The 25,385-nt window shown below is 52.8% G+C and overlaps 1 protein-coding gene across 4 annotated transcripts in view; it reads left to right on the top strand.

Annotated features, from left to right (window-relative positions):
- Positions 1-22,456, top strand: part of Sh3bp2 (SH3 domain binding protein 2) — a 36,868-nt gene extending 14,412 nt beyond the window's left edge. For 3 of the 4 annotated variants that reach the window (XM_036201653.1, XM_036201655.1, XM_036201654.1), the window contains exons 2-13: positions 11,849-11,988; positions 13,056-13,158; positions 14,379-14,496; positions 14,896-14,966; positions 15,924-16,012; positions 16,337-16,405; positions 18,048-18,699; positions 19,369-19,477; positions 19,718-19,773; positions 20,078-20,159; positions 20,674-20,733; positions 21,265-22,456. In XM_036201653.1, coding sequence (XP_036057546.1) covers positions 11,853-11,988; positions 13,056-13,158; positions 14,379-14,496; positions 14,896-14,966; positions 15,924-16,012; positions 16,337-16,405; positions 18,048-18,699; positions 19,369-19,477; positions 19,718-19,773; positions 20,078-20,159; positions 20,674-20,733; positions 21,265-21,402 — 1,683 coding nt within the window. In that variant the 5' untranslated portion in view covers positions 11,849-11,852 and the 3' untranslated portion in view covers positions 21,403-22,456. Of the gene's footprint in view, positions 1-9,869; positions 10,421-11,848; positions 11,989-13,055; positions 13,159-14,378; positions 14,497-14,895; positions 14,967-15,923; positions 16,013-16,336; positions 16,406-18,047; positions 18,700-19,368; positions 19,478-19,717; positions 19,774-20,077; positions 20,160-20,673; positions 20,734-21,264 lie in introns of those variants that run through there. The other variant, XM_036201652.1, reaches the window with a different exon arrangement.
- The last annotated feature ends 2,929 nt before the right edge of the window (positions 22,457-25,385 follow it).

Genomic DNA, 25,385 nt, shown 5'->3' on the forward strand with positions numbered 1-25,385 from the left:
ACTATGTGACCCTGGCTGGCCTCAAACTTATAAAGACCCACCTCTTTATTCTGCCTCCTAAATGCTAGGATTAGAGTTGTGAGCCGTCAACCAGCTCCAATGTCATTGTCATTTTTTTTTTTTTTTTTAGCTGAGGATCGAACCCAGGGCCTTGCGCTTGCTAGGCAAGTGCTCTACCACTGAGCTAAATCCCCAACCCTTCCAATGTCATCTTAAGGGAGGTTTGCCATTGGCCACTCCAGGATGAGAACTTTAAATTACATGTAAAACCCTCTTCCAACCTAGGTTATGTTTACAGGTTACAGAAATATGGATGTATCCTTTGGAGGGCTGTCATTTAGACTGTTATACCACATGACCCAGAGGAATACCTTGCCCCCTAGGCCACCTACTAGATTACCCAGGACAGACTTCCCAGGAATCCCAGAAGCCCTTCCTCATTGTGGGCAGAATGGGGCTTGGAAAGGGGAGAGAGCTCCAGGTCATGAAGGGTTGGGTGGGTGGGCCTTAGACTGGCAGGGGAGTGATCATAAGCTCTATAGAAGGGGCTGATATGAAACACTTTATTTTGAGAGGTCGAAGTTGCCCATTGGAGCTGTCCTGGTCTTGCCTGGGCTCAGCATGCATCCCAAGCCTGGAAGATTCTCCTCCTTGCCCTTGATACACTCATTGTCTGAGCTGTGCAGACAGGTGGTCAGCAGAAACCAGACTGAGCACAAGGGTCCTGGGTGCTAGGAGTGGGGTCAAGTTTGTGCCATCCTGTCTGAATCTCAGGAGAGTACTGATGTCACAGGGTCACCCTCCTGTGGGGCTTGGGTGCCAGGGCAGGGCCAGCACTTTAGATCATTCCACTGTGTCTTAGTTAAGGTTTTTATTGCTGTGAAAAGACACTGTGGCCACAGCAACTCTTATAAAGAAAACATTTAATTGGGGTGGCTCACTTATAGTTTCAGAGGTTCAGTCCATCATCGTCATGACAGGGAGCATGGCAGTGTGCAGGCAGACATGGTGCTGGAGAAGTGGCTGAGTCCCACATCTTTCAGGCAACAGGAAGTTGGCTGACAGTCACACTGAGGGAAGCTTGAGCAAAAGAGACCTCGAAGCCCACCCCACAGTGACACACTTCCTCCAACAAGGCCACACCTCCTCCTAACACCTCTCCCTTCGGGGGCCATTTTCTTTCAAACCACCATACACTGTGTTAGGGCTTGCCTCACTCCTGAGCAGGCTGAGGCATGCCAGGGTACTGAGTGAAAATTCTTCATCATTTTTATTCTGGGCGCCTGGGTTAGCTTTGCTGGATAGCTCTTATCTTCTCTGGTAAGTGCCTTGTGTCTGGCTTGGTGTGGGAGAGATCCCCAAGTTTGGGAACTTAAGGCACCAGTCCAGAGTAGGAGGGTAGAGTGGAAGTCAAGGGTGCCTAACCCTGGCAATGGCAGCCTCAGCCCAGCCCAGCCACATGCGTCTTCCTGCTTGGGTTATGGTGTGGGGTCACCTCCATGGTGCAGCATGAGGTGAAGGTTATGGAGTGATCCTCATGGGGGGTTCTTAAACGTCTTCTGTTTTTGAGAACATGACTGTTGTTTACTATCTGGGGAGATGAGAAGGCACTTGGAGAAGCTGAGGCCTAGATCCAAGGGGCCTGCTGAGGTTACATAGCTCAGGACTTCTAGGGGCTGGGATTTGGGGAGGGTTCAAAGTGGTCTGCCTCTTGTTTGGGCTCTAACTCCTTCTATAGGCTTACAGGGCAGGGTTTGGGGTTGGATGTTGCGGTATCCAGGCGGCTCGGGCCTGCTTTGAACACTCTAATTTTTTCAAAGTAAACGCTTCGGGCCCCGCGGGACACTCAGCTAAGAGCATCGAGGGGGCGCCGAGAGGCAAGGGGCGGGGACGGGCGGTGACTCGCCTCGCGGCGGACCGCCCGCCCGCTCCCAAGATCCAACTACGAGCTTTTTAACTGCAGCAACTTTAATATACGCTATTGGAGCTGGAATTACCGCGGCTGCTGGCACCAGACTTGCCCTCCAATGGATCCTCGTTAAAGGATTTAAAGTGGACTCATTCCAATTACAGGGCCTCGAAAGAGTCCTGTATTGTTATTTTTCGTCACTACCTCCCCGGGTCGGGAGTGGGTAATTTGCGCGCCTGCTGCCTTCCTTGGATTCGGACTGTGTGTATCGACGAGGGCCAATCTTCGTGTTGGCAGCAGGCCGTCCCAGCTCATACTTCCGCTTCTTGTGGTAGGGCTTTCTCTGTTGGAGAGCTGGCTGGGGGTCCGAGTGAGTGTGAACCACCACCCACTTCCACCTCTACTGCATTTAGAAGTGTGGGGACAAGAACGGGGCATGGAATTGCTACACGCCTCTCTACTTTAGGTTATATCCATCCTCCCATCTATCTGGTAAGGGGGAACACATCTTTAGAGAGCTGGCTGGTTCCTGGTTCGTCTATGGTTAGGATTCAAGAATCTCCGCTCCTCTCCCTCGGCCCTCGCTACCTTGTTGAGTCTCTGAGCCGTCCCGTGAAGTTCATCCTGAGTCCTTCCTACTGTGACTCCCTCAGTCTGCCTCTGTTCTAGCAAAGTTCTTCCTCCTTCAGACCTAGGGCTGTCTCCAGGAAACTGCCCTGGGCCTGGCATGTGCTCTGGAGCCCAGAGCTCCTGGACACCTTCGTGCCTTCTGGGAACTGCCTTCCTCACTGGTTTGTGCTCATTGCCGGATGCTCCAGGGGCTCCTCACCTGCTCCTTTAGCTCAGCCGTGCTGGAAAGGGGAAAAGGCAGTGAGAGGAGGCCTGGATTCCCATATCCCATTCATTCTCTGCCTGAGCTTTCTGCAGCAGGTAGGGGCTACCTTTGAACACCTCAGAGGGCAGAGCTTGGTGTAGGCTTAGGGAGCTGTGTCCACCCTAAGGATGCCCAGACAGCCAAGTTGAAGCTTTCTGCTCTCCTGGAGACAGCCAATGCTCTTTAGCCAGCTGACCCGTTGGTGGCCTGGAGATCTTGGCAGCAGAGCTGGGGCTGAAGACATAGAGAAGACAGGAGTTCCTTCACCAGCGAGCTGCCCTTTTTGAGTGGCTGACATGCAGTGCAGGCCTTTGCCTGTGGATGGTTAGGTACTTGCATAGCCAATCACGGGGTTGGTGTTCAGGGTCATTTCACCACAGGCAGAGGTGAAAGCTGGGTAGGAGGGTGCCCCCCATGAAACCTCTTGGGCACAGTGAAGACTCTACCACACTTGGGAACCTTGTAGTATGTGGACTCAGTCCTGCCGTGAGGTTGGCCCCTCAGTACCAGAAAGCCCCCTTTTCCATCCACCTCTTCCTATCCTGGGGTTGGGGCTCAATGAGGAGAAACAGAGGTACCCAGTGGCTTGGGCTGGAGCTCCTAGTGGGGGTTGGGAGGGCTCGGGCAGGTAAAGAAGCTGGGCTTGTGGGAGCAGAGATGCCTGGGAGAGCCTTATTCTAAGTGAGACACTGGAGCAGTAGAAGTGTGCTTGTCCGCTGAGGCTGTTCAGTGTTTTCCAGAAAGCCAGACAGATGTTAGCTGCGTTGAGGTGGCGAGGTGACTCAGGAGTGTCCTTGTCGGAAGGAGATTGACATCTGGTTCATAGCTCTGTTCTAGTCCCTCAGTTCCTTGATGTCAAAGGGTGCAGAAACATCCGTCTTGAAAGCCATAGGCACCAGGTATGAGGCACAGCAGAGTATGGACCTAGCAGGGAGCAGCCTGTTGGTGAGGGAGTGAGCTCCCAGGTGTCAGCACTGGCTTCCTCAGGCCAGACCCCAGGCTGTGAAGGACTTCACAGTCTGATAGCATGAGGTGGCTACCAGCAGGAAGCTCCCTTTGTAGGAACACAGAGCTGAGTAAGCTCTACAGTGGTGAGTGGGGGCCAAAACCCAGCAGGCTGATGAAGTGCCCTGGGCCCCAGGTGGATTTTAGGACCTTGCTATGTGGAAGTCATGAAATGCCTTCTCCTTGGGACTGCCCAGTAACAGGAAGTCCCAGACAGGGAGGAAGCCCTTTTGGCCCCAGCTCCCCACCCCCATGCAGCAGACTGAGCTGCTCTGCAGCTGGGCAGTGCTGAAGCAGCCAGGAGCCTTGGGGTTCACATGCCTGGAAGATGCAGGTTGGAGTCCCTCCCCAAAGCCCCTGGGCTGAATAGCCTTTCTGGACTCAAGGACTCCTGTCCCCAGCAGGTCACAGGAAGGAGTAGAGCCATGTGTTGGGTCAATGCCATGAGGTGAGTTGAACAGCTGGGTTTGGGGTCCTGGGGGTGGCACTGGCCTAGCTACTACAAGACTTGGGTGGGTTGGGGAGACCATAGCCCTTATCACGGTTGGGGTAGGGACTAATGGTACTTGGTTATGTGAGAAGCATAGTCTCTGCGGAGATTGGCCTCTGTCAACTTAGCCCTTAGATCTGAATGATCCAAACGGAGCCCAGAGAGGGAACTGGCCATTAGAACTCTCTTCAGACTCTGTGTTACTCAGCAGCAGCTGTGGGGAGGTAGAAGCTACCCTGCCGGAGTGGAAGTCCAGGCCTATGAGCCCTTCCCACTGTAAGCCCTGTCTGAGGTGGCCTTGGTGTTTAGGTTCTGTGTCTACAGTGTGTGTGTGTGTGTGTGTGTGTGTGTGTGTGTGTGTGCGTGCGCGCGCGCGCGCATCCGCGCGCACTTGAGGGGACAGAGGGAGCTGTATGAAGTTCTGGATGTCTGTATGGGAATTTGCTGTGCTCAAGGACCTGACATAAAGTGGATAATCTCAAGGCCTCAGAAAATGGATGACAGCTGTTCTTCTGACATTGACAGGGCCGCAGCCCCTGGGGCCGCCCCCCGAGTTACCTGGTCCAGCTGGTCACTAGGCCTTTCAAGAACTTTGGTTTTGATTCTCTTAGAGAGAAAGATTCCAGGAAGAGGAAGGAAGAAAGAGAAAGGGAAACTAAAGGGAGAACTTATGAGCCAGTGTGAGCTGGGGCAGCCAAAGGGGAGTGTGTCAAGCTGTGGCAGTGGGCTGGGCAGGGAGCAGTGTAGTGAGTGCTCTTGATTTACCAGACAAATACACCATATGCGGCTTTGGATGAGTTATTGGCGTCTTCAACCCTTGATATCTTCATTGGCGATATGGGGATGACTCTGGTTGGAATACCAGGGTGTTGGGATGATGATATGGGGTGGTCCCCCAGTGCGAGTCCTGAGCCCTTCTTTTTTTGTTTTTGTTTTTCTCTGAGACAGGGTTTCTCTGTGTAGTTTTGAAGCCTGTCCTGGATCTCATTCTGTAGACCAGGCTGGCCTCAAACTCACAGAGATCCACCTGCCTCTGCCTCCTGAGTGCTGGGATTAAAGGTTTGTGCCACCACTGCCCAACTTGTCCTGAGCCCTTCTGAGCCTCAGTGTCCTAGTCTGTAAAGTGTAAAATAAAGCACTGAGTTCATATGTGCCCTGTGAAGGCTGGTGAGCTGTCCAGTAGAGGGCTGGGTTAGCCTCTAGGGACCATGCATGAAGGGTCTTAGACTGTGAATGTGTCTTTGTGTGTGTTGCTTACGTATATATGAGTGTGAATAAATAGGTGATTTGCATATGTGTATAGTACAAATGTGTCTATTAGCATACATGTGTGAGTAAGCACATGGTAAGTATGTGTGAGTGTGAACACATGAGTTTGTGCTTTTTAAAAAACACATCGTTTTTAGCTGGGTGGCAGTGGTGCACACCTTTAATCCCAGCACTAGGGTCGGGGGGGACAAAGAGCCAGGTGGATCTCTGTGAGTTCGAGGCCAGCCTGGTCTACAGAGAGAGATCCAGGACAGGCATCAAAAACTACAGAGAGAAACTGTGTCTTGAAAAAACAGCAAAACAAAAGTCCACACCTAGTGACACACCTCCTAATCCTTCCCAAACAGTTTCACCAACTGGGGACCAAGTGTTCAAATATGTCACCTTTGGGGGCCGTTTTCACTCAGACCTCCACAATGACTGTGTGTGCATGTGTATGTGTATGTGTGATATGAGGGGTATTTATGAGATCATGTGTTCCTATGTATACCTGAGCAAGAACATGTGTGCGCACAAGTGCCCCAGTGGTACCTGGTCTCCTTTCCCTTGGGTTGGAGCCCCCAGTCCTGCCTTGCCCTGCAGCTTCTCAAAGAGCAGTCAGGTTTGGTCACAGTTAACAGTAAGTCCTTGATGTTGTGGTCACCAGAGGAACTGGTTCCTTCACACAGACATATCTGCAGGTGTCAGGGGCTGTCAGAGCCCAGACCTTCACAGGCCACATCCTGAATTCATGTATAAGATCATACATGCATGTGTATATGCACACGTACCAATGTGCACACATGTACATCGTGTGAGTACAATGCCTGTGATGTTAACCAGGTGTGCACTGCCACAGCTTATGTATGGATCCTTGTAGGAGATGACCCTTCACCTCTGCATGTTCACAGAGCCCTAGGGCAGGTACAGCCACAGAACTTACATCTAGTGGAACTTGTTCAGGCTGCCTTTGTGGCACTGAGTGGTTTTTTTGTTTTGTTTGTTTGGTTTGGTTTGGTTTTTGGAGACAGGGTTTCTCTGTGTAATAGCTCCAGCTGTCCTGGAACTTGCTGAATAAATCAGGCTGGTCCTGAACTCATAGAGATCCACCTGCCTCTGCCTCTTGAGTGCTGGGGTCAAAAAGGCATGTGATTCCACTTCCTGGCATGAGTGGTTTTTATTTGTTTGCTCTGTCCATATCCTCCCACAGCCTCTTGTAGCATGAATTCTAATTGGTCTTAATAATAAAAACCCCAGAGTCAGATATCAGGATGAAAGCTGAAAGATCAGAGAAGCGGAGCAGTCAGCCGCTAGAAAGAAGTAAGCTCTAGGAATTCTCAGACTGAGAGGATGCTGAGCTCCTGTCTCCTCCTGCCGTATATTCCTCTCTCCACCCAGCCATATCACTTCCTGTCTCCACTTCCCTAGTGCTGGGATCAAAGGTGTATGGCACCACTGCCTGGCTCTGTTTCTCTTTTAGACTGGATCAATCTTGTGTAGCCCAGGGTGGCCTTGAACTCACAGAGATCCGTCTGCCTCTGCCTACCTGCCTGCCTGCCTGCCTGTGGTTATCTAGTGGCTAGCTCCGCCCTCTGAACTTCAGGCAAGCTTTATTTGTCCAAGCATAAACAAAATATCACCACAGCCTCTCGCAGCAGAGGCGCCTGAATCAAGATCAACCACGAGAGAAGGTGAGAAGATGTGTGCAGGAATAGAGAGGCTTGACCTGGAGAATGTGTGACAGGTGTCCAGCCTCCCTGGTGTGCATACAAGCACATTTACAGGCTCAAATGCATGTCTACATGTGTACACACAATGATCACACACCTTCCATAAGGTCTCAGGCACTCTAGCCACAACCACTGACACTGGCCCACACGTATCCAAAGTCCTGGTGCAGGCAGAGGCCTACAGCTACAAGCTAAAGGGCCCATGATGTACAGTGAGCCTTGCAAATGAGTCCTGACCCTGCTACCTCAGCCTCCCACTCAGGGAGGGGATTTGCTGCTAGGTTCCCTGAGGAGTCTGAGGAGTGGACTGTTCCATGGCTCCTCTGCCTATGGGGACTCATCAGAAGATGAGGGCTAAGTGAGATTTACTCTTATGTCTCCGTTCTCTTTCTCAAAGCTCCCATCCACAGTGGCTCAGCCTACTGAGGCTGTTGTTCCTACAGAGAAGAGGACCATGATGATTTCCCGTCCCATGAGCTGTTAGTTCCCCAGCATGAACGAATTGAATTTAACTACCAGGTCCCTGGGACCAGAGTAGTGCTCTGGGTACTGAGGTGGCTAGGCAGGAAGTCAGTTAGTGGCCAACCAAGGGCCTTCATCCCGCCCACAGAAGCTTCTTGGTTTGCCTTCAGCTTTCCCAGGCACAGGTGGAGTGTAGTCTGCAAGCTGGGCTAACATCCTCCAAGAACCCTATCCCAGCACGATACCCTCAAGTGCCACATCCTCTTTCTGCACGCAGCCTGGTCTGGCATTGGGCTGCTGAGCAGGAGTCACCCCAGTTTACCCACTTGGTGTCAGGCAGGGCTTGTCCTCTGGAGGGGGGTTGTGATGTCGGTTCTGTCTCTGAAGTGAGGACGTTCCTAGGAGAGGTGAAGGTGGAATGTAACTTGGCTTTCCCACAAGGTTAGTCAGTGGCCACCTTCCCATCAGTCCACAGTAGGGTAGTAGCCAGGCCTCCTGCTGGCCACTGAGATGAAAGAAGATGGGGCTGAAACTGGCCTGCTCCTGTGCCTGACCCCACCCAAGCTTGGAGCCAGGAGGAGGTAGGCTGTATCTCACAGCAGCTCCAGAGGGATCGGAGTGGGGAGTGGGTCTGTTCCAGCTTCCTTCAGCAATCCTTAGTCTAACTGCTCACCAGGAGCCACAGTCTCTTACTTGAGGCACCCTGCATGTCCACTCTGGACCTGAACGCTAAGTATGGGGGATAATGGACCACGTACTATGTCAGTGTCAGGTAGAGGGAAGGCTGGGGACATGCAGCCTTCACCAGTCGTGGGTAACTGCTTGAGGGAACACTGAAACTTGTTTGTTCTTGGACTTGTTTGTTGTGAGTACATCTAACAAAATGCAATGGAGTTTTATATATTCATCTAACATCCTCCATCTTTGCAAAACTCACTTATTAGTCCTGATAATTTCTCAGATCCTTGGAATTTATGCTACATAAAGTCATTTAATCATTACTTCATTTTCTTCTTTTTTTCTTATCTGGATACTAGATTTATTTGTATTTTATTTTATGTGTGTGTGGGTATTTTGCCTTTATGTATCATCTGGGCATATGTGTGTGCAATGTTTGTGGAGGCCAGAAGACTGTGCCAGATTTCCTGCAACTGGAGCTATAGACAGCTGTGAGCTGCCAGGTGGGTGCTGAGAATTCAACCCAAGTCCCCTGGAAAAATAGCCAGGCTCTGAAGCACTGAGCCATCTCTCTAGCCCATTAATTTCTTCTTATTATATAGTTACCTTGACTACACTTTTTTTTTTTAAAGATTTATTTATTATGTATACAATGTTCTATCTGCATGCCAGAAGAGGGCACCAGATCTCATCATAGATGGTCATAAACTACCATGTCATTGCTGGGAATTGAACTCACAACCTCTGTTAAGAGCAGCCAGTGCTCTTAACCTCTGACCTTAACCTCTTTTTTTTAAAAAAAAAGATTTTATTATTTATTTATGTAAATGAGTGCTTTATCTGCCTGTACAACTTTATGCCAGAAGAGGGCACCAGATCTCATTACAGATGGCTGGGAGCCATCATGTGGTTGCTGGGAGTTGAACTCACAACCTCTGGAAGAGCAGCCAGCCAGTGAGTGCTCTTAACCACTGAGCCATGTCTCCAACCACCTCTTAACCTCTTGGCCACACTTTTAGTACAATGTTGAAAAGCAATGGGACCAGACATCCGTGCCTTGTTCCTGTTCTTAGAGGGAAAATGCTCAGCCTGTCACTTCCGACAGTATTAGCCGTAGGTTTTTCTTAGATGCCCTTTGTCAGGATTAGAAAGTTTCCTTCTGGCACGCCTTTAATCCCAGCATTCAGGAGACAGAGGCAGGTGGATCTTTGTGAGGCCAGCCTGGTCTACAGAGCGAGATCCAGGACAGCCAGGGCTACAAGTGTGCTGCCCTCTGTCACAGGTGGCCCATGGCGGGGGACAGCCTGTATTATGGTGGGAGATGGAGGAGGAAAGATGCCTAAGCGGTCACCAAGGGCTTTACCAGACTTGGGCAGCCAGGGACACTCTTCTGGCACTGGTACGTAGAGTAACCCCAGTAGTTGAGAGCTGCCAAGGGCTGGACCCTTGACTCCTTCAGGGGAGTTCTGTCCAGTGGGAGGTCCATGGAGTGATATTGGCAAGGTGACATGATTGGGGTTCTAGCAGAGGAAGTAGGGTACCATTTTACAGAAACTCATATCCAAGAGGTGAGCTGGATGGAGATCCACAGGTGGGAACTTCGGGATCCTCTGGTGTTGGGGATGTGAGCTGGACTTCCTCATTTGCATCGGTGGCTTCCTTGTTCGTCTAGATGGCTCTTGATTCTGGACTGTATAGGCACAAGTTTCCAGTGCTTGTAGCCCACCACCCTCAGTGCAGTGGGTGGAGAAACTGACGTGCAGAGGGGCGGGTCCGCTTCCTCACCTGGCCCCTAGCCCTTACCCCGCCGCCCACGAGGGGAGGAGCCAGCGGCCGCCCCGGCCTTGGGGCTCTACAAGCATGGCGGGCCCGGGGTCGCGGCCACGGAGCTGGGGCTGGCGGGAGACTGGCTCCGGGGACGAGGCTGCGGCCGGTGGGCCCGGCCCGGGACTGTGTCGCTGCGCACAAGGGAGGCGGGCGCTGGCCGCCCCCCGGAAGCCGGCTGTGTCCGCCGCGTGGACGTCGTGAGTACTGATCCCGGAGCTCGGGATCTGGGACCCCAGCCTTGGGTTTGAGCACCCGCACTCACCTCAGACCCCCCTAGTCCACAGACCTGAGCCCCCAGCCTCTGCACCACGACCCGGGACCGCAAGTCCCTGGGGCCTCAGGAGCTACTCCAGCTTCCACCCAGAACAAAGGCGAGCGTGGGCCCGCCACAGCTGGCTGATCGGGGGGCTCCAAGCCTGATGCCGGGTCTGTCCATCTGCCAGCACCTCCACTGGATGGGCGGAGGTGGGGGGGCACCCTCCTCTCTCCTCACCGCTGGGCTGGGACCCACGGTCCCCTCCTGGCGCTGAGCAGGGGGTGTGGTCGCGCCATTGTTCCAAACCTCCGCCTCTGTTTCAGGACCAATGGCCCTGATCTTGCCTCTGCCCCTGCTGGCCCGGACCACGGGCTGATGCTTTTGGGTGTTTATGGATCTGGGGTGTGTGGGGGCCAGGTAGCCAACTGACCCTTCCAGAGGCCAAGCTGAGGGAGCCTGTGAACTTAATTCCCTAACACACATTTGATGGAGTGAGCCTGACAGTTGACAGGCGCTTGATTGATTTCCATCTTTTTATCTGTGTTTTCTAACGCTCTGGATCTCCCTGCCTCAGCCTTCCGAATGCTGGGCTTATAGGCTTGAGCCGTCCTGGGCCTGGAGTGTTTTCTGCGTATGTATTTGGGGGTTGGCTCTATAGAAATAGGAGTCCCAGCAGCCTGCCCTTTTGGACCTGCCCCTAGCCACCCCACCTTCTTCAGAGCAAGACACTGACCTTGCCCCATTGCGCCTCCTCTGGAGTCCCAAGATGGACCTCATGGGGTGAGTGGTGGTACTGACGAAATGGTGCCAGTTTAGGGGGCAGGTGTGACTGGTACCTGGGGTTCCTCACAGAAAGGAGCCTCTGGGCGCTGATACCCTGGGCTGATGAAGTGGATACCAGCAAACCTGCCAAATGGTCCTCATGGCACTGGTGACAAGGAGTCTGCTCTGCCCTCCCATTTTATAGCTCTAACAACTGAGCCTGGAGATCCTCCAGAAAGCCAAACTAGGAACCTTGGGTAGCCGTAGCATAAGGCCTGATGGATCCAAGTTAGGGTTTCCTGAGTTCAGTCATTACTACCCCAGCCTTTATGGGGCTATGAGCTCAGTGAACTCATGATGCTCGGGATAGTGCTCAGCATCCTGGAGTTAGGTATGTGGCTGAGAGGATTGGGGACAGGCTGTGTAGCACTGTCACCCCCAGAGTCTCACTCAGAAGCCTGGAGACTTAAGAAGAGTTTCCTCCTCCACTGATCTGACCCCTCCACACTGCCTTCTAGATCTCAGAAATATCCTCCCAGAATCCCCCACCAAGCTGTTTCCTGCTGCCTACCCCAACTGAGTCCATTCTCTTTTGCCTCATTTGCAGCTTCATGGAGGCCGAGGAAATGCACTGGCCTGTCCCCATGAAAGCCATTGGTGCCCAGAATCTGCTGACCATGCCTGGTGGTGTGACCAAGGCTGGTTACCTGCATAAGAAGGGTGGCACCCAGCTGCAGCTGCTCAAATGTGAGTCTCTGAATCATGGGAATCTCCAAGGGAGGACATAGTCCTGCTTCTCCTGCTTTAATGGGTCTTCTGAGATTTCTTTCCTTTTCTGGTAGTTGGCACACCTAGTGAACCCGATGTCAGTTTCCTTAGCCTGGACCTTGTCAAGAGATCCAACATAGGATAGCCAGGCAAAGAGATAGGATGAGCATTTGGCATACAGTTCTGACCATGAGCGCTTTAATCTGCAGCCAAGGCCTGGAGGACCTCAGGGGGACCTGATAGGTCTGGTCCCTCAATGCTGAATGCTGGTCTTGCCTTGTGTGTGTTGTGGGTGAGTCAATTGGTCATGTGGCACAGAATGAACCCATGTGCTGGATCAGGAGCCAGCTGAACAAGTGTCAGGGTGCTGAAAGCAAAGAGTACTAGAGCCTTGCCCAACTCTGGTCAGCCACAGACACTCCATGCTTTTGGCCCTGCAATTCCCTGTGCTGGGAACTCCCTGCCCATGTGTTGCCTAGCTGAGATGCTCTAGGCTGGACATTGGACTCTGTGCACATCAATTATACGATGTATGGACAGCCTCCAAGGAAGAGCCATAACTAACCTTCCCCCAGGCCTAGGTGGGTGTGTTCTGGACAGGAACAGTCGAGCTAGAGCCCAGCTCCATACCTGGCTCCCATCAGCCAGCTCTGGGTACCTTAGCCCTGCTCTCCTTGTCCTGCCAGTTCCTGCCTCCCCCAACAGCCCTATTGCTCTAAGCAAGGCTGCCGTAGCCTCCTTAGGACTCTGGTCCAGGCTCCACCCTTTCTTACTGTCCCTTGAGACCTCAATCAACCCCTTTTCATTGTGTGGCCAGGCCTTCCCCAGAGTGGTGTCCCAAGACTGGCCAGTGGGCCAGTGAACTTATCTGTATTTGACCCCACAGAAAACCCTAGGGAGGGGCAGCACACTAGCCCAGCTTCCTGCTCTACCCCTCTACAGTCTCAGAGGGCTGGTCGAAAGTTGTCTAGGGCCTCTGGGGAGAGCCCCAGAGTGGAGCTGACTGGTGGCTCTGTGGCTCACCCCTGCTGCTGCATTGTCCCCAGGGCCCCTACGCTTTGTGATCATCCACAAACGCTGCATCTATTACTTCAAGACGAGCACATCTGCCTCCCCACAGGGTGCCTTCTCCCTGAGTGGCTACAACCGGTGAGTGTCCATGAGTGTCCATCCCGTCTGCTGACCAACCCCCATGCCGATTGTTTTTCCTCTCATCCTCCTGGCTTTCCTGAGATGGCTTTCATCTGTTTGCGGGATGTCACCTCATGTTCTGGCCTTTGCTGAGGGCAGGGGGTGGGATAATATGTGTAGGCTTTTATTAGGGCTTCTAGACTAACGGGCAGGTATACCCTGAGCTAATGCCCACATGTTGGCCTGTTGGTCATCCTGAGTTTATCTTGTGGCCTTGGGGGCTGTAGGGAGCCAGGTTCTATGCCCTGTAGCCTTAGTCTGAGCCTTTCATTACCCCATAAAGGGCCCAGTCACTTCTGTTTATTCTGAAGTTGCTCTGGGCTCCTGCTTCCCCCTGACTATAGCCTTGATGAGCTAGCCTTGCTGAAGTAGCCAAGCCAGGTCCCTAGTCCAGTCCTAGGCACTAGCTAATCAAAGCTCTCTCCCTAGTCACTTTGCCCAGACTGGTGGCCCTCCTGCTGTGCCAGCCAAGCCATGAACTCAGCCCATTGACAGATGTGACTGGGCCCCAAGGATTGTCCAACCCATTTGGTAGGCTGAGCCTGGGGGGTCCTGGCCAGGACCTGTGATAGGCCAGGCAGGTACCCTGCCCAAGTGCTCAGCCAGCAGGACTCCGCCATGTAGACTGATGTCTGAGAAAGCCCTGCACCCAGGAGCAGGCCACAGAGCCGAGAGGCAGTCCAGGGGCTGCATGGGACAGAGCTGGGGAGTAGTATCTATATGAAATGACACTGGTGAGCAATGAGAATGATGGGATCATGTCTCTGAGCTCTGCACACTGCTCCCCTGGGAAGTCCTCACAGACCCAGCACCTTCCGGTGCTCACTCGTACACTGCTGTTCTGAAGCATCTAGATTTTGGTTTTTCAAGACAAGATTTCTCTGTGTAGCTTTGGAGCCTGCCCTGGATCTCTCTCTGTAGACCAGGCTGGCCTCAAACTCACAGAGATCCGCCTGGCTCTGCCTCCCGAGTGCTGGGATTAAAGGCGTGCGCCGCCGCCATCACCACCCGGCTGCATCTCTATATGCTACTGAGAGCATAAGCAGGCAGAGACTGTTCAGATTTGCCCATATTCTCCAGGGCATGATGCTGAGTGCTGAAATCAATTCAGGGGTGGGGTTGATGAGCCCATTTCTTGAGAGTGGACAATCCGGTGACTTTTGGCAATGTACCCTCAGAGTGATGCGGGCAGCCGAGGAGACCACATCCAACAACGTCTTCCCATTCAAGATCATTCACATCAGCAAGAAGCATCGCACGTGGTTCTTCTCAGCCTCCTCTGAGGATGAGCGCAAGGTGATTGAGTGTAGCAGGGCCTCAGGGGCCTGGCAGGACCTGCCTGAAGTGGCACACTGATTACCAGGATCTGGCCTCCCATCACCTCTAGGCTAGGACCTAGAGGAGAAAAGGCTTGATTGGTGTGTGGGTGGCCAGATGGATTAGGCCCACAGCCTGGTGCCTGTACACACCATGAGAATGTGCTAGCAGGGTAGAGCCCCAAAAGGGCTGAGGGGCAGCTTGCAGCCCCAGGAGGGTGATTTCAACTCTGAGCCACACAGTCTAGGCTGGACCTAGCTAGGCTCCTCTCCTTGGACCTTAGTGATTATTGCACAGCAGCTAGACAGCGGGAGGAGAGTGAAGTGGGACCCCATTCTGGGCAGCGTCATTCTTACTATGGCTGCTCCTGATCCACAGAGCTGGATGGCCTTGCTACGCAAGGAAATCGGCCACTTCCACGAGAAGAAGGAGCTACCTTTAGAAACCAGGTACACCAAGGGATGTGATGGGTGGGCGATAGGCCCTAGGGCTTCTTGGCTCCTAGGACTCCCTTCCAGTCCCTGGGGGCTTGGCCTATAATCACTTCCATAAAGGCTTTTGGGAGGTGCCAGGCAAGCTTCATGTGTGTGGAAGTACATGCTGCTGACATATTGTGTGCATGGTGTGCATTGCACCGTCTCTGTTCTTGTTAGTCTCTAACTGTTTGTCCCACTCTGTTGTACTTGTAACTCCTATTTGGGGCTCACGTGTGCTTTTTTTCCCTCCCTACTATGGAGGCCTAGCATTTCCAGCTCAGAGCTTTGGATTCCCAACTCCCTGTGTCCACTCTGTCCCTTGGGAGCTCAGTCAGTCCTGGTCTCTGCATCCTCACCTGTGAGGTGGCCCAGCAAACAACAGGGACTCTCTAGGGGACATACACCAGTCCTATCATAGCCAGTGAAACTGTGATCCAAAGAGGGTTGGGCATTCCCAAGGCTGCCCTGAGGTTCTGGACTGAATCCAGAGCTCCTGGCTGTCAGTCTAGCTTGGCATCTTGTAACATCTCAGCCCAGGGTTGACTGAGCCTCCTTGGACAGGAGGTAGACATGTGGACCCAGACACCTAGCCAGTCAGGGTTGCAGAAACCACGGCGAGGCAGGAAGGTGGCACCCATAAGTGGTCCCAAGCTCCAGTCCCTATGTCTGTCCTTGAACCACCTGTGTATATGCATCCAAATGTCTGTCTATATGATATTTGTGTTCTTTTGTCTATATGAGGTGTGTGAGGGGTTGTCCTTGTATCTGTATGTGCTCATATTTATATGTGCCCATGGGTCCCCAAATGGATGTCAACATCTGTGGTGTCTGTTGGGAGTGTATGTGTGTGCACAGGTCACTCACTACATGTGAGTGCAAGGAGACCACTAGTCTAGTGCTCATTACCTGTTTCCCTGCTCTGGGTTTCAGTGACTCTAGCTCAGACACTGACAGCTTCTATGGTGCAGTTGAACGACCTATAGATATCAGCCTCTCTCCATACCCCACAGACAATGAAGGTAAGACCATCTCTGCACCATGTATCCACTTGACTGCTGACAGTGAACCCACTTGGGCTGCCTAGAAGCAGAGAAATGCATGGTTGAGCTTTGCTCCCTGCCCTGTCCCCTGGCAGAGCGATGTGGCTTCTCTGCCTCTGACCTCCAGCAGTGTGAGTTCAGGTTTCAAATCCTACCTCCTCCTCGTCCTCAACCCCATGCCTCCTGAGTGCCCTGTTCTCATGAGTGGAGCGCTGTGCCAAAGCACAGTGGGCCATGCCATCTTGTTCTGCATGCCACGGACCTGGGCTATGTTGTGTCTCATCTTCCATTCACTACGTGTAGACTATGAGCATGAAGATGAGGATGACTCGTACTTGGAACCTGACTCCCCGGGGCCCATGAAGCTTGAGGGTAGGTAGGGTGGCTGGGTCTGGGGGTCTCTGGTGGGTAGAGACTGGGAACTGGAACTAAGAACGGAGCCTCTCTTACGCTGGTGGGTCTTTTTGTTTGGTTGGTTTTTGAGATGGGGGGGTCTCTCTGTAGCCCTGGCTGTCCTGAATCTGACCAGACTGACTTCACACTCAGAGATCTGCCTGTCTCTGCCTCCTGAGAACGGAATTAAAGTCTTGTACCACCATGCCTACAAAGGCTGTGGGTCTTGTTCTGGGTGGTCTCTGCTTCCTTTCCGTGACCCAGGTACTCAGGATTCAGGGATGCTTGGCTTTGCTTGTCCGTTCCTGCCACCGCCCTGGTTAACTCTGTGTGGATGGAGGGTCAGGTGAAGCTGTGGGTGGTCCTGGAGGCTGAGACTGAAAATAAAGGAACATCGAGAAGGGGGTTGGTCTGAGGCAGGTCCGTTGCCATGGCAACAAGTTCCCTGTGGACCACAGCTATAGAGCAGTGTCCACTGCACCACCTGAAGCAGTCCTGGGGCAGATGAGTGTACGGACAGTCATATGTAGGAGTGACAGGGAAGGCCAGGCCTGAGTGGGAAGGGTGTGTCTCTGTCCTGCCCTCTGACCTTTACCTCTTTCTACCTTGTACTTTCCACGATTCCTCCTCTTAGAACACTCCAGCTTTGTCTTGTCCATCCTTATGTCTTGGGAGCGATCGTCCACCTTCTCTTCCCATCCTCCAGTGCCTTGACCTTTGCTTCCCCATGCTCTCCTTTCACTTTCCTCCGGCTGGTTTGTAGGCACTGGACCTTACTCCCTTCCCTGGGGTCCACTCTAGTGACACTCCTTCAGGTATCAGACCATGCCTTTTATTTCCTATTCCCACACCTTCTTGCCTCAGGCCTCAACTTGACCACCAAAGAGTAGGAGAGTGAGGAGGAGTCTCTGCCTTGAGTGTAGGTAGACACATGCAGAGTCCCTGCAGCCCCCACTGACTCCGACACTCCCCCTCCTCCTCTCTAGACCTCCCTGCTCATCACTGGCCTCATTCCCCCATGTCCCTGGCACTCTGGCCCCTTCTTGCTCTTCTGTCTCCTGTATTTACCTCTTGAGGGACACCCCTCCACCCCTCGTTGAGACTGAGGGATACCTGGGCCTCAGGCCTCACTCCTCTCATTCCCACTGATCCTGGGCCTGCTCTCCTGATGGCCCATATGACATCTGGGCTAGATATCGCACGGTGCCTTCAGCTTGTTGTAAATGCAGGCTTTCAACTTCATGCCAGTGGTTCTGACACTTCCTACTCACCTCTTCGTTCAGACTTCACCCTGTGGGAGCCTTGATAGCTCTGAATGTGACATCGAGGCTGTAGGAACTCTGTCTGGATTGCCTTCAGGGGGATGGATGGAAAGGGCCAGGTAGCACTGGTGGTCTGGACCCAGGGAAAGCCGGGTGGAGGGCTAGATGTTGGCCATTAGGTGGGCAAGGATGGGACCATGAAGGATGTATACTGAGTCAGCTGCTGCTGGCCGCCTGAAGGTAGGGCCATGAGGGATGCATACCTGGTTGGCTCCTGCTGCCTGTTGCTAGTACAGGGTTGTGGTGTCCAGCCTCTATGTGATGCCAACTTGCTTTTTGTGTGTGTCTGTGTTCTGCAGATTCCCTGACACATCCACCAGCCTACCCGCCACCCCCTGTGCCCGTACCTCGGAAGCCAGTCTTCTCTGACTTGCCCCGTGCCCACTCGTTCACCTCCAAAAGCCCAAGCCCCTTACTTCCACCCCCACCGCCTAAGCGAAGCCTTCCGGATGCTGGCCCTGCCCTTGAGGATGCTAAGAAGGACCCATTGGGCTTGAGGCGAATAGAGCCTGGCCTCAGGGTGCCTGCTACCCCTCGGAGGATGAGTGACCCACCACTGGGCAATGCACCCACCATACCCAGCCTCCGGAAACCTTGCTTCCGAGACAGTGTGAACCCCAGCCCGGAACCCTGGACCCCTGGCCATGGGACTAGCTCTGTCTCCAGCTCTGCCGCCATGGCCGTTGCCACCTCAAGGAACTGTGACAAACTCAAGAGCTTTCACCTGTCTTCCCGAGGGCCGCCCACATCTGAGCCCCCACCCGTGCCTGCCAATAAGCCCAAGTTCCTGAAGATAACTGAAGAAGCCTCCCCGAAAGAGGCAGCCAAGCCTGGACTCTTTGTGCCCCCTGTGGCCCCCAGGCCTCCTGTGCAGAAGATGCCCATCCCTGAGGCTACAGTTCGGCCTGCGGTGCTGCCTAGGCCAGAAAAGACTCCTCTCCCCAACCTCCAGTGAGTCTGGCTAGGGTAGTGCCTCTGCCTGCCAGCCAGTAGGTCCCCTCAACCTAGTCTAGTCTCTATCCGGTACCCCTCCTCTCCACCCCAGTCTCCCCTACTCCTGGCTGGTCCTGCGGTACAGGTGAAGTCTATCCTTGCCCATCATGATGTGTGTTTATGTCTCAGGCCATGTGTGACTTCCGTTAATTCTCCCCAAAGGCCTGAAGATTAGGCTCAAGAGGACCACCTGCTGCCTATGCAGTGGACTGTTATCATAGGTATCTCTTGGGATCAGATTGCACTGTTCTGCCTCTTTCCATCTGTTCACCGCGCCCCCCCCCCCCATAGCTTTGAGAGAACTGTGACTTTGCCAGAGTCCCAAAGACAATCAAGAGTAGATCTTTGCACTTGTCCACTCTATGACAACACCTGAGCTCAGGTGCTCACCTGTATGAATGGTAGTCCTGATTTCCTAGTTAGGCTTTCAGATCTGTGATAACTTCTGCCTCCTTTGGACAGTGAGCACGAGTCTCAGAGCTCTGCTGTCCTGAGCAGGTACAGCCACAGGGCCAGAGAAGCTGGCACCAAGATGTTGATGCTAAGTAGGAATATGTGCGGAGGGGAGGAAGGAGTGACCTGTGTCTGAGGGTGATCATATTTGTGTCTTCCTCTTTATTGCTCCAGGCGATCCCCCCCTGATGGACAGAGTTTCAGGAGCTTCTCCTTTGAAAAGGCCCGACAGCCCTCACAGGCTGACCCTGGCGAGGATGACTCAGATGAGGACTATGAGAAGGCAAGACGGAGTGGAGGGTCCAGGGTCCCACCCAGTGAGCAAATGGGCAGACATGGGAGAGCTGTAGGCCAGGGGCCCTCGCTGGCTATCCTGAACAAGGGCCTCCATAACTCTAGATCTGAGGGAGGTGATACCATGCAGAGTCCTGTATCCTGATGCAGGTGGCAGCCATTTGAGGGAGCAGTGATATTTGGAGGGTTCACTCATGCTTTGACAGTGACCCCTGTTGACCTCTTTCAGGTGCCGCTGCCTAACTCCGTGTTTGTCAACACCACAGAATCCTGTGAGGTAGAAAGGTTAGTGCATGGTGCTTCTTTGTCCTTGCTGTGACAGTGTGAGGTCCCTTGTCCCCCTTACTCACTTTGGTATTGGGCAAGCCCAAGCTCAAGCATGTGGCCCGAATGAGGAAATGTGATAGCAGTGGGTCTGAATGGGTTGTTGTTGTCGTTGTTTTCATAAGCCCCTCTGCTTAAATCCTCTATTACAACCTGAGACCAAGAGTGGGCCGAAAGCTGCGTAGTAGAGAGGGGGGCTAGAAGGTACTTATGAAAGCTGGCTGTCTAGGGAGGTCCACCCGCCAACACAGCTATTTTATTTTAGGTTGTTCAAAGCGACGAATCCCCGTGGAGAGCCTCAGGATGGGCTGTATTGCATTCGGAACTCCTCCACCAAGGCAGGGAAGGTAGGCTGCTCTTCCAGGACAGCTGTACCACCAGAGCCTGCTCTCTTCTTAGTTGGCACCTCACCCGAATTCTTTCTTTGGGGTCCTTGCCCAGCAGCACCCTCTCTCTGTCCCCAAAACAAAATGATTTCTACAGGTTGAGGGTGACTCTGGCTGCCTTCCACTGGAGCCGCGGAGCGTGGATTAGGATGGGGTTTGTGCAGAGAAAGAGAGGGGCCATGTGGGGCAGTGGAACTAGCAAGAGGCTGAGTGTCCAAGTGTTAATGTGACACCTCACCCACCTCACTCATGTGAGAGATGGTTCCAGCTACTTAGGTCTGACCAGGGGCTCTGTAAGGGCAGCGGGACCCCCAGGGGGAGGGGCTGTCTGTGCAGGTGACTGCCGCTGGTCTCTGGTTCCCATTACCCCCAAGGGCTACAGCATCTGTTCCTTGAGTTGTTTCTATCCTCTTAGGCTCTGGCCAGTCCTGGCAGCCTCCTCTAAACCTTCTGCTCCACATCTCCTTCCCTGTAGGTCTTGGTCGTGTGGGATGAATCCTCGAACAAAGTGAGGAACTATCGCATCTTTGAGAAGGTGAGGGACTGGGCCCTGCTCTGAGGGTAGGGTGGGGACACTGGCCTCCAGGCTTAGCAAAAGCCAAGGGAGTCCCCCTCACAAGATGTGGCAGTGGGGAACCGGACTGGTACCTGCATAACTTCAGCCCTGCCCTGTCCTTTGCCCTCTGTCTCTTCTGCATGGCCTCAGCCTCCCTCCTTTCCTAACCTTGCTTTATCCTTAGCTCACTCAAGAAGTATTAGGCAGCTCTCCTTGGCCCTTGGTTTTATTCACAGACCATGCCCTGAGAGCAAGTTTCACATTGGACCCTTGGGTTAATGCAAGAATACTGACTGGAGAGCTTGGAAACACAGTCACGTTGTGGGCAGACAGGGAGGGGAGGGATGTGGACAGCTGGGACCAAGCCTGACTATCAGTGCCATTGTTACTGCTGACCTTCCCCTTTGAGGAAATGGGGGAAGGGAGAGGGAAGGAGAGGAGGGGGATATAGGCTTGAAGCAATGGGCTAGTCAGGCCCTGCTAAGCCTGTTATCTTCTGCTCTTCTGCAGGATTCTAAGTTCTACCTGGAAGGTGAGGTTCTGTTTACAAGTGTGGGCAGCATGGTGGAGCACTACCACACTCATGTACTGCCCAGCCACCAAAGCCTGTTGCTGCGGCACCCATACGGCTACACTGGGCCCAGGTGACATCCGTTCTACACAGCTCTTGGGTGGAAGCAGCCACGGGGCCACAGCCCTGCCACATAGATGGAGACCGGCTTGCATTGGAAGATGAGCAGGAATTGGCTTGACACCAGACCTCATCAACAAGACTCCCAGCCTCAGTGAACGGGCTGGGTCCCAGGCTGGAGCAGGCCAAACTCCTAGAGGACGGGCTGGCTGATGTGGCCCATGCAGCCCCTCCATGTCCCACCTCTCAAGAACCTAGGGCCGACGACTAAGTGCTGCCCGGGCTTGGACGACACAAAATCCGGTCCCCATAGCATACCCACCCTGTAGTGGGGGCTGGGACCAAGCAAGGCTGGGGTAGTCGGAGGGGGCCGAAGGCTGGTCCTAGGACCCATAGGAATGCTAAGACACAGGCCCAAGGAGGGACCATCGCCTTTTAATAAATCAGAGATGACTTGTCTCAATGGCCAGGGTTTGATCGGCACTGAGGGGACAGTAGGCTCTACTGAGCATCACCGATGTCCAGGTAGAGAGCTACTGACAGCAGCCCTGATGGGTGGTCTTCAGTCTTCTGGGGCACTAGCCGCTAAGTGAACTGACTGGGGAACATAGCTGAATAATAGATCAGGATCCATCTGGAACAGTGTTGGCTGCGAACTTCAAAGCCCCAGTTAGCAGTTACTGAGTGCCTCCTGTGTGACTGGCCTGGTGCTGGAGCTGGTTGTTGGCTGTGAGCAGCCCCTAATCTGGCTTGGCAGAGCTTAGTCTAGAGCAGGTCAGTGAGTAGGAGGTGCTGGTGATGGTGCAGTGGTCTGGGAAGCTGTGCATGAAGGAGCCAGGAGCTTGGGATCCAGGGGGCGGGTCTGGGAAGACTTCTTACAGGAAGTGGGGAGAGTGGGATCTGGATGGGCCAAGGACGGGTGGGGATAGTCGCATCCAGGTGCCCAAGTAGTTTGGGTGGTCTCCATTGGTCCCCTCATGAAATTCTGTCATGCTGCACCCTTGGTACAGCTGTCTAGGTTGAACTTTTCTTGTGAAAATAAATGCATCTGGAGGTCAGGGCTGGCAAAGACCTCGGCATCATCTGGCCTTCACTGTACTTTATGTTGGAGAAGAAGAGGTTTTTTTTTTTTTTGTTTTTTTTTTTTTCAATCTTTATTATTTTCTGTGTATGAGTGTTTTGCCTGCATGTATGTGTGTATTGTGTGTGCCTGGGGGGGTCAGAGGAGGATGTCAGATCTCCTGGAACTAGAGTTATTAATGGTTGTGAGCTGCCACATGGATACTGGGAATTGAACTCAGGACCTCTGGAGGAGCAGTCAATGCTCTTAACTGCTGAGCCATCTCTCCAGCCCCTGGAAAAGATTTTTTTTTGTATAGAACCCAGATCAAGGACTGTGCTTGCGCCCAGTAGCCAGGGACTGCTGTCTAATGAGAAAGACTTTTGTTTGGAACCCAAACTCCTGCTATATTTTGGAGGTGTAGAGCTGACTAAGTGAGTCAATTTCGTGGAAGTACGAGGCTTTAGCCCCAGAGCATCATGGGGTGCAGTGAATGACAGACATTGGATTCCAGTGGCCATCTGCTTCCAGGAACCAGAGTCCATCCATCTTGACAGATGTTTCCTTTCAGCCTGCCGGGGGAGAAGGGTCAGGATGCCATGGTCAAATTTAGGGCACATGGAACAATCCTAGAGGACCAGCTATTTTTCTCCCTGCCTTCCGTTCTAAACTCAGTCAGGGGCTGGGGCCATGTACACTATAACTACAGCGTCCATTTCTGTAAAATGTAAAACAGAACTGGATGAGTTTTGATCGTGTGTCTAGGAGTCTGCTGAGTGTGCACTGCAGCACAGTGCACTGTTTGGGGGACCAGCTAAGTGGCTTACATGCCTTTCAAGCCCTGGGCTAAAGGATTTGAGGGTTCTTTGGCCCAGAGGCATGTGATGGATCCTTTAGGCTGACTAAACAGTTGAGGTCTATGGACATCCAAGGCCCACCTAAGGGTTCCGTACAGCCTTGACTTGTCTCTTGGGACTCTGGACCAGCTGGCGCAGCTGACCATCTCTTTGAACTGCCCCAAGTCCAGGGCCTCATTTGCCAGATTGTGTACAGGAGGTGATGGGAGTCCTGGCCATGGCCCTACAGCGTCAAAGAGGAATTCATAATGTGGTGGTTACCGTGTATTGAACACTTTCAGCATTTGTGATACTGAGCTGGAAAAGTAGATCCATTTTTAAGTGAGAGAACTGGGGCTCAGAGAAGCCTGAGTTCAAACCCCAACTTCATTTCTCTCTGTCATGTGGATCTGGCACTGCTTTAGTGCTCTATGTCAAAACCGTGACTCCTCATTGCTCCCTGACTCACCTCTTAGCAACCACTAATTATGGGAATCTGGTTGGCTCTATTTACCCTCAGAGTTTTGAAGCTGCCCTCACCCACCCCAGGAGCCATAGCTCTGGGGGAAGAAATTTACTTTGCCTTCTGGTTCCCAATGTGTGAGGCAGGGTTTAGGTGTGGGCAACAGGAGCTTCAGGTCCAGCCCCAGGGACAAATTTATATCACCCTTCCTTCCTTCCTTTTTTGGGGGGGGTTGTTTGTTTTTTTGAGACAGGGTTTCTTGGTATAGCCTTGGCTATCCTAGAACTAGCTCGGTAGGTCAGGCTACAGAGAGAGATCCGCCTGCCTCTGCCTCTTGAGTGCTGGGATTAAAGGCGGGCACCACCACTGCCAGACCTTATACTCTTCTTTCTACTGAGAGAAAACAAAGCCCAGAGCGGGTTCCCTGACTCGCCTGCTGTCATGATGTATTCAGAGATGGCTTCTGTTTGGGGCTTGAGGGGAGGAGGCATCATGGGAAGCAACCCTGGGGAGGAACAGTTGTATGTTTCCTGAGTTTGATCTGAGAGTGTGGAGAGCCTTTCTGTCTTCTGGATTTCTCTCTCTCTCTCTCTCTCTCTCTCTCTCTCTCTCTCTCTTACTTTTTTAGATTTTTGTCTAAAAGGGTTTTCATTTACTGTTCATTGGTAAAAGGGTTTTCATTTACTGTTTACACTGATGGAACCCAGGGTCTTGCTGATGTTAGGCAAATGCCCTACCACTGAGCTACATACAGCCCCAGCCCCCTGGCTAGAAACTTATACAAGTACCAGTTGCTCCCACTCTGGACCATGTTGCTGTGAGTGTCCCCTACTGATGGAACCAATATCCCCAGTACAGATGGCCAGGGCGACCTAATGGGGGAGGGGCTTTTGAGAGTGATGGAAGCCTTGGAGGGAAATGACCTCGGCAGTGCCAGGGCCTAGCGAGCAGATCTAGGATGTGAACCAAATCCACATGTCTGGAGAAGGGCAAGGAAGGCATCACAGATCTGATCCTCACCGGACCCCTTGCATACATCCTACAAGCATCTACCTGCATCTTCTGTTCCTTCCACCTGGATAAGACTGCCTGGCTATGGAGTCTTTGAGGAAACCTTTCCTTGGAGACAGGGTAGCGGCCTCTAGAAGTGCCACAACACCACACTGTGAAAGAACATGTGTGTGGTGGTTCCCTCAAGGTACTTTCCTGTCTCTCCCTGGAGGAGACTGGAGAGGTAGAGCAGACCTCTAACTCATCTATCCTTCTGCACATCCTTTGTGAGTGCCCAAGGAACCTTCACAGGCGCTCAGCATCCTGACAGCTGCCCCTGCACTGCCTGAGAGCCATATCCCTCACATGCCCCGAGCTGCTCCGAGCTGAGGTAACTTCTTTCCTTCTTCATTTCCTGTGAAATAAAAGACACAGAAATGTAAAGAAAATGTAAATGTGCAGTGTGGCAGACTTCGGAGGGTGTCTCTACAGCGTCTAAGGAGCAGTATCTAACACCCATGGGCCCTCCTTGTCATGATCCTCCCCTCCTCAGCCCTGGCTCTGGTGAATCTCATATTCTTGTTTTTCTGAAGAATCTTCACCACCCAGTTATTCACTCATCCCAGTATTTTCCTGTTTTTGTGTTTTGTA

The sequence above is a fragment of the Onychomys torridus genome, chromosome 10 (genome assembly GCF_903995425.1).
Source record: "Onychomys torridus chromosome 10, mOncTor1.1, whole genome shotgun sequence".
Lineage (NCBI taxonomy): Eukaryota > Metazoa > Chordata > Mammalia > Rodentia > Cricetidae > Onychomys > Onychomys torridus.